Raw genomic sequence first — 15712 nt, forward strand, 5'->3', positions numbered from 1 at the left:
TTATATGTGTACATTTTTGTGTGCTTCAAAATGTGCAGTCTCCCCTTTTTTGTGATTATGGTGTCAGCCATTATAAACTGCCATTAATAAGATAAAAGAGTAATGTTGCCTTTGTTACCTGCGTATTACTCCATTTGCAGTGATAATCCATTTTATATCTGTAAAGCAACAATGCTACTAAATTTCATTTATGTGCTTCTGACTAGTTTTCTTTGTTGTTCAGCTATTGTGTCTCATTTTCTTCTGAGCCACATTTCCAATTGTTCCATGATTGACGTGCTGGAGAGATTGGCAGTTACCCCCTAGCGCCTGCTGTCTGGAGATCCCACAAGCAATAATGGATTTTACACCAGAATTTAGCATCAAATATTGGCTTTCAGTGTCAAATGGGTTAAATTTAAATGCTAGTTAATTGTAACCAATTTGAAATCATAGCCTTAAACAAAAGCATTTTTTGGATGTCAATATGTCTGTGTCCTGTGTATGCCAGGCAACCCAAATATCTCAAACTTACAGCAGAAGTTAACCATTACATTTATGGCTGTTTCTGCTTCTTAACAATGCAAATGGTCCAAAACTGGAGAGTACAAGAGAAGTTTCCATAAGTGATAGGGAATTCATATTTCAGGTAAACTTAGAAGACAACCACTGCTGATCCTAATTTTGTAATTCAGTGTTTTAACATAGGAACTGAGTATGTTTCCTGAAAGTCTTCGTATCTGCTGTTAATGATAGTCCTCCTGTACCACCTACACATGGGTTTTTTTAGCCCCAATTCTAATAAACCCACCAAAACTCCCTTTTCCCCATCTGTAAAACCAAAACTGTAAGCATATGAGATGCCCTCATCTGTTATGTTCCAGCAGCAAAAAGTTATGTCAAGTTTTCAAATTCTGTGCACAGTGATCTGTGTAAACCTGGCAGAGAAGTGTAACTTCCCATTTCCCATACCAAAATGTAAAGACAAATAGAGAGCAAGAAGAGGTATTTTGGAAGGAGATGAAACCTTACTGGTCTTTTCTGGGAATTTGTGAGAGTTGTTCCTCAGGCATGCTGACTTGTATCGGTGAGACATCTCCATAACACTATGAAGTTCTGCTCAGAGCTGGATTTTGATTCTGTCCTGTGTTTTCCCACTGCCCTCAAGTATCTTTGAAGGGGTAGATGTCAGTGTAACACAAAGAACTGTTGTGTCATGGTATCTTTTCAGGAAGCAATGGGTTTAGATGACCTCTGTCATTAGAGGTGGCAATAATGACTAATTAACTCAGTTTTTATTTAAAAAAAATTATTAAGATGTCTTATGTAATTTTTAATGAGACCAGGTTTTGTTCAAATTTATGATGTTAGTTCAAATGCTAAAAATATTTTAAAAAGATATTTTACAATACGTTCTACATTTAAATCAAAATAACCCTCTATGTAAAACATGGGACTATTAATGTAATAACAAGAATAAAAATATTTTTGGCTATAAAGTACTAAAATTAAGTTTTTCTAATACTAGAATTAATTTTTATTTAATACAATAGAATTTCTGCATGCTTGGAAATAGCAAATAATGATTTGTCCATTTTGACTTTCCAGATTCATTGTTTTTGAATGAGTATAGAAATCTCAAACTGGTAAATGAGAGTAAGAAAACTCTCCATATCTCTTACTTCAGCGATCTGGTTGTTCGTATTGGAAAGCTTTCAATGCAAATCTATAATTACTATTTCATCAGATTTGGAAATGTACCTTATTGTGAGATTTGTGACAGGACTTCTAGTTTTATGTGTAAACTTGCCAAATAGATTTCAGATTAGAACCTAATCTAATCCTTGGAGAAAAAACTTAATATAGTCAACACTTTTAATAGCAATGTAGAAGGTGATTTAAAAAAAAAAAAAAAACAAAAAATGCAAACAAAAACCACAAGACAAAAAACCCCTAAAAAAAACCCCCACCACCAAATCCCCCCAAAAAACACCAAACCAAGTTAGGTATTTTGGAACATGCAGTAAGTGTTACCATAATAAGTTCACACTAAAATGACTGCTGCCTAGCAATTGCCTTTGTCCCTGCACACACTATTCTAATTTAAAACTTTTCTTTCTTCCTTGAACTTCGAGATTGCTAATGTGAGCAGAGCGGGTACGTGACCTCTTACAAAGCTGTAGGTAGTGATCAGAAATGTGTTTTCTAACCATTTTGCTTTTCAGGTTCTCATTGATCATCATAGTATACAATATCAATGCTATTACTTTAAACCTTTATTATGCAAAAATTCTACATTCTAAACAAATACTTTCAATACTGAAAATTGTTGTAACTCAGAGAAACGAATGTGTGTTAAATTATTTTGCAAGGTTAACTGAGAATTTAAAACAGAGCCATTGCAATAACTTGCTTGTATAAGGATGCTAATGCCATTGCAACATTTTCTTAAAGGATGCCAGACAATTATATATAGAATATAAAGAAACAAAAATGAAGGCGAAAGAAGATGCCCTGGCTAAGGCTGAACTTGAGACACTTCAGAGTGAGTTTTTACCACTGTCTTAATAAAGATGTAATATGGTATACCTACTACACAGGATGTATATGAACAAACATTTTTATAATCTTCTAAAATACATGCTTTATATATTTCTGTACAGCTGTTAAATAAGCTTTTAATTTTCTGACTAATTATGCAGTAGGCTGTGGGCTTATTCCTATAGAAGCATAAAACTCTATGTTTGATAGTTATATTGTAACAAAAGCATACTTGCTAGAAATGTTGCTTTACAGGAGAGGGAGATCTCAAACGTATAGATCTTGAAGTACACATTTTCAGAAGTGACCTCTTGAATTTTGAACATTCTTGTATTCTTTGTCTGCAGATATTTTTTTAAATTATGTTTAATAATTCTTTTGTGTATATTGAGGTGACTTTAGTGATAAAAATTGAATGTAATTTGAATTTCCAAAAGCATGGATGCAGACTTTGGAGGTCGATTCATGCTATTGTTGAAATAAAGGCTTTAAAGTCTTTACAGTCTTTTATAAGACCAGAGAATGCAATTAGCATTTCCCTTAATAAAGTATTCAGAATAATTACAGGTGACTTTTCTTCTTTCAATTATTTGCTTTTGACAGTAGTTAAACCTACCCTCTTCTGAAGACAATTTTAAAAGTTTTTTGTGTTTGTATGTGTGTGCTTGCTTTATTTGCTGTACTTAAGTGCATGCTTCTAAGTTCCTCTATTCTGACAAGTGCATCGAGTGTCCTATAATAATTTACTAGCTTTGAGTATGCATAAGCTTTTAGGCACTTAAAATACAGCTGCATTATTTATATTTACAAAATAGCTTAATTTTATAAAATCAGCAAAGAGATCCAGTTTCAGCAATAATTCCCAATTTATCTGTAGCTGAATCTGTTTTGAGAAAACAGATAACATTAGTAGCTCAGTGAGAACCATGGACCCAGGCCAAATCTAGCAAAAGAGTGTGTTTAATGCTTGTTAGGGAGGCCTGCCATTATGTTTGAGATACCTACCACAACATGGGCTCTTGAAAAGGGTCTTGACTTGGGTTATTACAAACTTGTTAAATTGTCAGATAGTAACATATTGCTGTTGTTCAGAATAGCTGGCATATGTTCTTCATTGAAATCTGTGAACTAATGTTTTAAAAAGGACAAGTTTTTGAAAGCAGCAGGGCAAGTGAAAGTATAAAAATATTAAAATTGTAGTGTGCACATTCCTGTGCTTCACTGAAAGACAGTGTGTGAACTTTTCAGTATTTCTCCTCTGCCAGGTGTCATGTAAGAGTCGCTTTTTTTGATTGCCTCCAGTAGAAGTACCCACATGTGAGAGGTGCAGGTTTGGCATGCTTCCCCCCTCCATGTCATCCCTGACCTTTCACAGAAGCACCATCCTGTCCCCTGTCGTGCTGCTGGGTGTGACATTGGAGCGTGACCCTCATGTCTGCCAGGTGACCCAATGTCACTTGTGAGAGCAGGGGCCAGTTGGCATCCTGCCCTCCCTCGGTAGGCTTGCTGGCAGGGAGCAAGAGGAAGGACTGAGAGTCACTACCTGTAATTAGCAGAGTTTGAAATTTGGCACGGAATTAATTTGGTCAGCCATAGCAGTGCTGTTGCTGGGCAGCAGAATGAGCTGTCAGTTACCTTTTTCTAAAAGAAATGACTCTGAGGAGAAGAACAAGAGGTGCATCTATGTATCTATAGGCAAAAGTTACATACTTTTGTACTGAAGCTTGCATGCAAAGCATCTGTTAAATTTGCTTATTTCATTATATTGTTCTGCATTGTCACTTCATAATTAGCATAGAAAGGTTGTAAATCACCAAATGTGCATTTTGTTTGCCTCCATTCTTGTTAATTTTAGAGACCATCCATGGAATTCAAGTTCACAATGGCAGTTACATTTACTTAATTAGATAGATGGGTCTCATGCAGATTAGCAATAGCTGTTTTACAGTGCTTGTTTTTTCATTACTTAATTGCTAGTTTACCCCCATGTCTACCTGCTTTTCTGCTGAAATGGTGTGGTATTACTGTAGGCAGCTTCAACTAAAAACCAGAAAAGGGTACTGGAGGAGGAAAATACAATTTGCAAAGTAGGAAAGAGAGGACATTACAAAACAGTATCGGGATGTCATTAAAGTACTGTGTTCGGTAAGGAGTATGAAAAAATAATTTCTTGGTAAGTCAATATTATGCCAATTTTGATTTATTTTTCTGGCCCTTTTACAGTGTTTTGTATCATTTCTTAATCCATTCAAAACTGTCATTAGTCCCTTAGTAACATATAACAACTTTACCTCACAAAAATATAGCAACTTACAATACAGACCTTATGTTTCTAGGGCATGTGGTTTTGTGTGAATTATGGATAACTGGATGGTTTATGTACAAAAATAGAAATGGTTTGCCTTACATTTTCTGATGCTCTTTCCACATTTAGATACCAGGACAAAAAAAATATTCTAAAATGAAAGTGCTTTAATGAATAAAGTTTCTGTTAACCTCTCACTGTAACATCACACATGTATAATCCCTGCATCAGGGAATGATTCTGTAACAATAGATAGTCCTGTTCCTCGCGGCCATGGGATGTAATATACTGAACTGAGTAGTCATTACACTGCAAAGGCTTAGGGATACATTGTCAGGACAGATGACTATCAGCTTTTAAACTTAAATGGCAAGATTTGAGTAGTTACCAAGACAAATTCTAGCAGTTCTGCTGGTCCTCTTTCAACCACGTGCATTTTCTGGGGGGAAACACATCTATTTTTCTTTCTTTATATTTAGCTTTGGTAGTTTTCTTAGTTTATGCTCTCATGTTTGTTTTCCCAGACTTTGAATGTAAAGACTTAAATTTATTTTTAAAATAAGCCTTTTCAAAGAAATAGCACCTGCTAGATATTGCAGGTGAACTCTTCACTGGTATCTCAGTTACCAGACATATTTGCATTGTAGATCCAGAATTCTTGCCCTGATGTACAAAGCATCTAGAATAATACATGGCAAGAAACTATTTTGTTTTTAGTTATAAACCATGCTGAGCAATACTTCGTTCTTTTGGTTTTTTCCTTGCCCGCATCATTCAAGCTTTAACTGAACTACAAAGTTACTAGCCCTATAGCTACATGACTAGCCTTCTTTCTGTATTGGGGCTTTATGATGGTGTCTACAGTGGTGTTTCTGTCTCTGTATAGAGCTTTATAGTAAGGCATGTCTTCTTAACTGAATACCTGCTGTGAAACATCCAGAACTGTAGTGAACCCTTTAATACATTTGATCAAGTTTGGTTAGGCTTGGTGGTTCTCCCTTTCCAGACAGCTTGGAATACAGCATGCTGCTTGGGTAGCTTTGTGTATTGTTTTATGAAACCTAGAGATAAAAGACATCACTAGATCATTTAGCATGATGTTTATTTCAGACCCTTACAGGCAAAAATCAGTGAAAAATACTGATTCTCATGACTTGACTTGTTTGACTTGTACCAGTGATGTACTTCAGCTGTTAGCATCTTATTTAAGATATAATATTGATCAGAAAACCTTGAGATGCCTTCTGTTCTTCATGGCTTGTTCCAACAATTAATTTTACTGTTAGTTATATCTCAATTTCACTATGGATTTCTCTAGCTTTAGCTTTCGGTTGGTTATCATTAGCATTTTTATGTGCTTAAAAAAAGGTTTTATTTATCTGCAGGTTTTCTTTATGTAAGGTATTTCTTTAGCCCTTAATTTCTGTGGATTTTCTGTACTCAAGTTTTCCAATATAGCTGTAAGTATTGGGCGCTGTTTTGTATATAGTGTTCTAATGTTTGTAATCGGATTATAAAATCACATTTCTTATATTATTACTGTTTTGTTTACAGAATCACAGATTACCGTAGTTCTCATTATTCTGATCACTTGTCTACCATAACTGCAGGCTTGTACATCAAAGGTTCCCTGCATACAGTCTCTCATAGGTGCAGACATGACATAAGGTCCTTAATTGTGTAATTTTCAAAAATGCTTTTGATTTGATTGGTCCCACACTACCAGCCAGTCCATGTTCCGACTACTTCCTACACTTTTCACTGTAAATCACTGTGACCAAATTTATGTAGTGAAGCGCTATGCTGAAGGCAACTTTATGTACTTCCAAATAATAGACAAATATCTTGGATAATTGTGTTGAGTATTAATCCCTGCCAAACCGCAGTGTTAGCATACCTGCTCAGTAATGATTTGGTGACAGGCAGGTTCAGAAAAAAATAATTCATATAATATGTGCTTTTTTGGTTGATGTGGGTGTGAATGTTCTGATCACTTAATCGTTACCTCTGAAGCCTAATTATGGCAAATGAAGTATCGTCTGTTTCACTGATTGTTTTGGCAGGCCTGCTGAAAGGATTTTGAACTTGCAAGCTCATGTGCTTTTTCCAGTTGTTTCAACTAGGCTATATGATGCCTCTCTGTACAAAATTTGCTTCAGATTTTATGGAAAATACTCCACTAACATATATATATATGTGTGTGTGTGTGTGTTATGAGGCTCATATGAAAGAGACATTTCATTATATGTTTGTTGATGGCAGATTAGCTCTCAAATACTGGAGGTTTACTTCTAACGCTATCATATTATGGGGATGAGGTATTTTGGAAGAATTGAAAGTTTTGGCAAGGGTAGATACTCAGAGAAAAAGATGAAAGACATGAAAAACTACAGTTTGTGAGAAGTTTTTTGTAGTTGAGGATACACTTACCACTGAGCATGGTTTTTTGTTAGTTTGCTCAAAGGTCCCAGTACAGCAGATGTATGAATGTATCATGACTTAGAGACAGATATATATAATCCCATTGATTTTATTAAGAGTACAGAAATTACATTTTTTTTAAACAGGAGTATTTGCTCATATTTGCATTGATATTGAATAGTTTGTCCTTTTTTTTTTTTTTTTTTTACTGTATTTTCTGTGAATTCTGTGAAGTCTTGTTCACGCTTAAGAGCCTTGCAGAGGGAGGGAGCTCCAGCTTGATGTATCATACTTCCTTGGCAGCAGTTCTGCGCTTGTTTTTTTTTGTTCTTTTTCTATGAAGTGGTTGTTTCTTCTGTGAAAAATTCTCTGAATTCTGTATGTTTACATCAACTAACAGGTAAAATGAATATATACTTTTCTGAAAACTTTTAAAATATGGACCTCATACTTATTATGGAAGAAAACACAGTGGTTTTATTACATGGCACTTGATCCAAAATGCTGATTACTTATCGTCTAAAAATGACAGCTGATATAGCTTAAAACAAATAACCATTAGCCAGATACTATTAATAATGCCACTGATAAAATTAATGTAATAACAAGGTGGAAGACTAACGAGGAAGGTCAAAGTACGTGATTATGTGCAAGTAATTCATCAAACTTCAAAACCCGGATCATGGTACCATAAAATAGTAAAATGTATAGCCAGTATGGGAATAGTATTGGAGGCCTTCAGGAACGTGAAGTACTGTACTTTAAGAGAGTTTGCTAATTGTTACCTGCTAAAGTCTAGGCATCCAGTGATGCATATGTTTATATGCAGTTCAAACATAGGGGACAAATGATATCTCTTTTTTTCTAACTTTAAGTTGTTAAATACACAGTCAAATTTAGTCTTTTGGTAAAGAACTTGATAGTTCTAAAAGTAGAAAATATTCATAGAAAATTAGTATCTTTGCAGTGGGAAGTCAGTAAATTACAAAATTCTTCTGCTACAGAAGAACTAGAACTCTGTAGAAGTCATAAATCATGTAAAGGACCGAGGATTTTACTTTGGAGTGGTAGACATCAAACCGTTTTCATAGTGCTTACAATCTTGGATTATCCATTTACTTTCTGCTGTTGCCTCTTTTTTTTTTTTTTTTTAATTCAATAAACTAGAAAAGTTACTACACTGGGAACACGATGTATTTTAATTGCCAAATCACAGAAAATAGTACTTAGTGTAAGCTATTCATTTACCTTATTGAGCTTGAAGTCAGCCTCTGGTTTCACCAAGACTGTTTCTCTCCACTGCATTTTGTTTTATGAGCACCAGTAAGTCTGCTCATAATTAAGGTCTGCTGGATATTGGTGCCCACGTAGGGCATAGTGGTCTCATGGGGACTCCGGTGGACAGTGAGTAGGCTGTCGCAGAACTGGGAAGAATGTCTGAAATCTTTTCCTGCATGCTTTATCCTGCATTTCACTTAAAATTTATGCACAACAATGTTAGAACAGTATTTGAGACTGGAGGAGAAAAATGCATTTTAAAAGCCTGTTCTGTTACAGTGGATGGCCACATCATCTAAACCCAGCACCAATGGAAAATGACACTTAAGTATTAAGGGAACACTTGTGTTTCTAAACTCTGAATCACAGCTGCAGTTGTCGCTACTGTCAGCATGATCAAACACATCCTTGCTTTAGGTTGTGGTGGTGGCAGCAACACCAGCTTCCTGGCTGTCTGTCAAGCCTTAGCAGATGTAGAATTCAGCTGTCTAGGCATCATCTACTGTTTGGAAAACCTGGACCTTACTCTCTTTAGGGGAAAGCACCAGGTCAGGTCGTAAGTGTCTTTTGAGTTGCCAGTTGAATTGCTGGTAATGAAGAGATTACATGAAAGAGAGAGGTCTTCTTCCTGGGTGTCTGCTGTGGACTTCTGTTGTGAGGGTGAAATAGTTTGTGATCTGTTTTGCTTTCTCCATCTTCGCCTGGAAGAGCAACAGTGCTTGGCTGCCTTAAGTTGAGGCTTCACAGTGTACATCATTACCGTGGAACACAACTTCTTAACTTCCTCTACCTAAAATCCTATATGATGTTACTGTTAAACCACTTTTATGTGCTTTCCTATTCTAAAAAGTGGCTTTGTAAAGTTCTGAGGTAAAACCATTCTCAATGGGTTATTGGGAGTCCAGTGTCAATGGTGCTGTGACTTAAATTCTATTTATTTTTTTTAATTCAATATGTGAGCCATTGTGGTATGTAAGGGCTGTGCTGAACTCCTACATCTTGTTGTGTATTTGTGGGAGACACAAGTTTTTTTTAGTTCTGGTTGAGTGCCTGTTTGAGGTTGTACTGCCATCTTCTCTAGGTGGGATTTTTTTGTTCCTTGGACACTTAGCAAACAGCAGGGTGTCGTTCTGTGTTAGGTCTTCCCCTGTCACTTAAATGCCTGAAGAAAGCCTAGATACTGTCTTCGATACCTCATTTTAAAGTGGGTGCAGTGTATTCTGGACGTACTTTTAGAGAATTACTTCTAAAACAACAGAAAGAGCCTAGGTGACCAATCTGCAGGCTAGACTCTCATTGTTTAAATGTTAGTTAGATGCATTCAGGCTTTGACTATTAACATATTTTGAGAGGGAGAATTAGCAAACAGTAGCTGACAGAGTGCAAGATAAAGGAAAATCCAGCAGTCTTGCTATGTCTGCACTGTTAGGGCATTCCAAGTGAACATATGCAGTGTGCTTGATTGTTTTGCAGGATTGAACTACAGTAGTGGAAACTGTCATTTAAGGTAACTTCCTAGAATATTTTTGCCAGTGTATGTGTTAGCAGTAAATAGCTGGTGAAGCCATTGTTACTTATCCATGCAAATCCTAACTCAGACTCCAGAAGCTATTACGTATGGCAGCTTTAGGGAAAAATGAGATAATGATTAATATATGTGAATTGATTATAAATATTACCTTACGAAGCAGACAGAAATAATTTTGCACCAGTATTGTCTTTAGTAACATCGAAACAATGAGAACTGCTGACTAACACTTTGGGGCTTTTAGTTTTGTTTTTTTGGGGAGTATATATTATTTGATTGTATTTACTGGGCATACTTGTAGAAGGATGCTAAAAAAAAATTCCAAATTCAAGTATTCACTTAATATTTCATTTATTGAGACTAATTTGACAATTATAAGCAAAATTAGAGATTTTTCACAAAACCAGGTCTCTGAACAATGTACATTTAAAAGTTTAAAGGATTGTTAGTTATTGTGTTAACTTTCAAGATCTGTATGAATTTCCTGTTCTTGTTGGACTTCTGAAAGGTACTGTGAAACAGTCTTCATTTACTGTTTTCTTAAATATTTGGTTCCTTAGAGTTTGTCAAGTCTATGGAGCCTTGTCACAGTGCTGTTCTTGCATGTATACTGTTAGGAAAAGGAATTCTGCATCAAGAGTCTGTAGGGAACAGTCCCTCTGTCCTCTATAGGATTTTTTTTTTCCAAGAAGGTTTTCATGAAAAACACATTTCTCCTCTGATGCTCAGAAGAGTATTAGGACATGGTTGCAAAGGCAGATAAGCTGATGTAACGACTCGGTGCCGCTGAAAGGTGTCATTCTCCTTCTGTTCATCCACCACCTTTAAATGATTTGGAGGTTGGTTTGTTTTTTTCATTTGAGTGTAAAGGAGTAATTTTCTATTAGATTAGTGAATTGAATTAATTTGCCAAGTGGATGGATGACTGTTGAAGCATAAATAGAAGAGAGAGGAGCACGTACACACTCAGTGGAGAGTGGAAAGGTGGAGGCAGAGTAGAACTTCCCTCTTTTGGCTGCAGCCAGCTGTTAGATCAGCTCTTTCAGTTTAGGAGCATCCAGTTATTTTGCATACAGCATATATTTTTTTAAACAATGAGGAAAACCCAAGAGTCCCCCTTGGCATACCTGAAGTTTCTGGATGCTTTCTGAGTGTTCACACTTCTTTTTCTGATCCTTATCCTCTTGTCTTTCCTAAAGTTCTGGCAATTTTCAGTCAACCTTTAATCTTTCTTTTGAGATCATCATATGTAGCAGATATGTTTTCAGCTACTGGGATTTAGGGTGGTGGTTTGTCCCTCCTTCCTGTCCCTGAAGTTTGCTGCTTCCATTTAATACCATTTGAGTGCCAGAGAGAGCAGAAAACGGTGATCAGTTTGAGCAATGAGGTCCAACATTTAAATCTACCAAAACAGGTAAGTGCTAGAACAGAGCTATTTATAGTTGCAGAAATATGAAAACAAAGAAGCTATCTGTTTACTTAAAAGCTTTTACACAGCATGGCTGACCATAAAGTAATATAAAATTGTCTAAAACTCACCTTTCTACCTTTGCCAGTTTCTTTGAAGCCACCTGGACTTTCAAAATCTTTTAATAGCTTTTAAATGCTTTTGCCTATACTAATATTAATTGCAAATTGGTGTAGCAATAATAAGAAGTAACTGTGATTTGGTGGGGCTTCTCATTTGGCCATTAAAGGCATAGTTCAGATAGAAGAGGGGCTAAGTTGGTGCATTGCTGTTTGCTTTTCATAAATAAAATTATTGTGCAAAACTCTGAATTCTCTTTTTAACAAAGAAATTGAAGCCTCTTTCTCAGTGGAAATTTGAATATAGCATTAAGAGTTGAGGAGCTAAGCCTGCTTCTGAATTATACTTCTCTGCAGTATTGGTAGCATTACTTTTTTTTTTTTTTTTTTTTTTACTTTTGTATAGAGGAGAAGAAGCCTAAAGTCAAGAAACCAAAATCAGAATTCCCTGTATACACAGTTCTGGAGTCACGTACCTATATACCATCGTACGATCATGGAGCTTCAATTGAAGAGATTGAGGAACAGATGGATGATTGGTTGGGAGGCAGGAACAGAACACAGAAAAAGAAGGTAAGTTCAAAATCTTTTCATGTTGTTACATATTTTAAATGCTGATTCATTTGCTTGCTGCTTAAGAAAAATGTAATATTGTATGTATACCACCACAATATTCGTATACCATTGAAGTCCAGAGAAGTATTAATTGTCAGGCAGAGGCATAATGGGAAAGATTATATTGATGTTCAATGTAATTTGTGTAATGATACTTGAAGGGTTGTTATAGTAGGATGTCATTGATTAAAATATATGAAAGTCCTCTATGGTTTTTAATATAAATACTGTTCTTGTTCACTAGAAATTAGTAGGACATCATGCTGTCAAGTTATATGAGGCTTGGTTGTTTCTCTTAATTGCAGTTAATATCATTTTGCTTGCAAGAATAGATTCTCTATTTAAAAAAGGAAAAAAAAACACAAAGGAAAAAGAAAGAAGAAACCTTCACTTTTTAATGTCCAGGTGTAGTATCTTTTGATTATGGAACTGTTTATGTACTTTGTGCATTTCATCTGACTTATGGAAAAGTCCTAACAATTCTACTTAGGCCTATTGTTAAGGTACTTTCTACTTAGAGGTAAGGGTTCTTGGTGGCAGTTAGTGTACTTACCTTCTGCTAAATTTTACTAAAACATACTGGCTTGAAAAGGTATAGTTTCATCTTGAAACTGTTTGATTCCTCTGTGCTTCAGATTTGCTTACTCCTTAATTGTTTTCAAGCTTGTGAAAAAATCCCTCACATTTCTAGTCAGAATTGATTTTTTTTTTTCTAAAATAACTTGAATTTTGCATAACCTGTTTAATTATCTACCACTGTTGGATTCCTAAGCTTCATGACTTCCCAGTTGTCACTTTTCTCTTGCTGTATCTTTTGTCTTTCTATATTATTTAGTGCATCTGTGTTCTGTTTACTTTTACATTTCTGTAGCAAATCCATTCTGCAAATATTCTTAGCTTTTAACTTCTGTGTAAGGGATTGATTGACACTGAATCCTTGAACACTGGAGCATATTTTCACGCCCTTAAAGAAAGTAAGAACTTGGGTCCTTAATTCTGTAGGTGAGTTATGTGCGAGTAAAGAGCGTCTATACAGTCATTGCTTTGTTTAGCTTGAGAGGTGTCTGTGCATTGGTTTCCTGTTAGTTACATCTCTGTGAACCAGCTTTGCTCACTAGGTTGTGTGGGCAAATTACTGAAGGAGAAAAGATGTATGTTTGTTTACAGTACTTTGGGTTGGTTGCATGCTTGACTATCTGGATCCCCAAATTCACCTTTATCTCTGATGGAAATTGAGGGAGTTTTTTGATTTCCGTGAAAATGAAGGAATTGAGTAAGACTGGGCCTATTTCAGACATAATTTTGCATCTCCTACACAGAATGTATAGAAGTTGTGTCTTCAGAGACACTGCTAAGAGAACAAGTTGCAGGTTCATCCTTTCAGAAACAGGAGTTGCAGAAATTAAAATATCAAAGAACTGTTATTAAAAGCTAAGTAACTTGTTTTTCTACACCTAGACCTGGAGGTTCAGTATTGTATCTCATCACTTCAAATGAGTTCATTTTTTGAATTATATTCTGTTAGGAATGGCGTTAACATCTTAGGGACAAGCAGGCAATTTGCAAGTATACTGTCTGGGCAGAGTGTTTGTCCTGAAAAACCGAGGTGTGCTTCTCTTTACTGACAGCTAATATGTTACAGCAATGCAACATCGACATTTAATACAGTAGTGGAGAGAAACACATTCATAAACTGTACAAAGAAATAGAGAATATGTGTTACTGGCTTTAGTAGCTTGTAGGACCCATTTGTATGTCAACATGAGAATGGCTGTGTTACATCATTTGTAATAAGCTCCCTGGGAAAATGGTTGTACCACAAGCGAACTGTTCCTAACTGTCATGTGACACATTCTTTGTTTTAGAAAGATGTATTTTCCTCCACTGCAATCACAGATGCAAACTGAGACAGTGTCCCTTTTCTACCTCCCTCTTCTTGCACGGACATGTAATAAAGTGCTGTGTAACATTCACCTCTCAGTTCTGCTGGTCTTAGGAAAAAGTGACTCTTTCATAAATCATTTTGCCATCAGACTTGCAATTGTCATGCTTCACTCATGAGAGAGCTTTTGGGTTTTTTCCCCCTTTCTTTAATGATATCTCAGGGATGTGGACTATGTATGGCCTACCCATCTTGAGAGTAGTTATCTGTATGGTGAGATAAAAGTACCTTCATATAGTGGTATGTTATCATATCATCTGTTCAGAAATAAGGAAGTGGAATTGCTGTCCCTGGTGTTGGTATCCCAAGTGTTGATGATTATAATTCATTTAATATTGTTCACGAACCTCTTTGCACTGTCAACATTTGTACTTTAGGAGGTGCCTGTAATCCATGGACTGGACTAGTGTTTTGGAAGTGTTGTACCAAGCAGAATGCCCAATTTGATAAAAATTATTCAGTTATTGGGTTGAAGTCAGCCTGTGTGATGTTTTTTTTCTTAATACGTGCCGATATTTGAATACTTTGGTTCCTTTCATTTCAGGGGACTTTTTTTTTTTTTTTTTTTTTTTTTTAAAGGTGGTTTAATGGTTCATGGGCTGCAGTCCTGTAAGCTGTTTACTGATGTTTCTTCTAGTTTGGAAGAGTACATTTGCACTCTTTGGAAGAGTGGATTTAGAAGTCTAAGGTTATGAATTTAGATGCATCAAAGCTGAATAAAAGAAATTCAGATTTTTATTGTTCCATCTGCAACAGGAATCTGGATATTTTTCTGACAGATATTAGTCTAGGAAGTAACATCATAGACTAAATAGCTCTGTAAAGTAGATATATCAGCATGGAGAAGATAATGGCTTTCAGAAGTCTGACTCATCATTGTTTCATTAACCTTACATAAGAGCTCTACATTTTATTTGTGGTCCAAGAGTGTGCCTTTGGCCCTGCAGAAAAACAAAATTAGAATTTTCTTCTTAAAATAAATATTAATTATTTACAATAACTGGAATTCTGTATTTGTAAAGAAAAAAGGATATTTGTGTTTCTGTCACAGGTTTGATTGATTTAGAATTGGTGGTTTCAGAGGCCAGTGTCCTGGGCTTCCAAAAAAAGAAAAACAAACCACTTTTTGTAGCCTAGAAAGACATGTTATTATTGATCTTTTCAATGTGTCTAATAAGTCAGGAGGTGTAGGAATAAAGTGCAGCTTGTCAAAAGTTAAGCTATTGGATACTGTAACTGAATACAAGAAAAAGATCAATGTTGATGTTAAGAAACAGGTCAAGAGGAGTTGGGTGGAGAGGCTGGAATTAAGATTAATCATGATCTGGGGATAACTTCGGAAGAAAACAAGTAATTTACTTTAGTGTTTATTGGAGGTGATCTTGAAAGTGAAGGCTGATGAAAATTGCTTGGAAATAAGAATTGCCATCTCTAATGGGGAGATAAAATTTTAATAACAAATTCAGAAGACTTTGTAGGGTAGACCTTACCCCAAAGTTCATTTAAAGTATCATCTGTACTGAAAAGCAGACATTGTCCTTTCTTAAAAAGGAAAAAAATACATGCAACTGTCACC

The 15712-nt window shown here is 35.7% G+C and overlaps 1 protein-coding gene across 1 annotated transcript in view; it reads left to right on the forward strand.

Moving 5' to 3' along the window:
- Positions 1 to 15712, forward strand: part of DNAJC1 (DnaJ heat shock protein family (Hsp40) member C1) — a 113219-nt gene that overhangs the window by 56762 nt on the left and 40745 nt on the right. The window contains exons 7-8 of the mRNA XM_080382354.1: positions 2434 to 2524; positions 11986 to 12152. Of these exons, the coding sequence (XP_080238480.1) occupies positions 2434 to 2524; positions 11986 to 12152 (258 nt within the window). The remainder of the gene's footprint in view (positions 1 to 2433; positions 2525 to 11985; positions 12153 to 15712) is intronic.

This window comes from Falco punctatus (genome assembly GCF_963210335.1).
Source record: "Falco punctatus genome assembly, chromosome: 4".
In the NCBI taxonomy this organism is placed as follows: Eukaryota; Metazoa; Chordata; class Aves; order Falconiformes; family Falconidae; genus Falco; species Falco punctatus.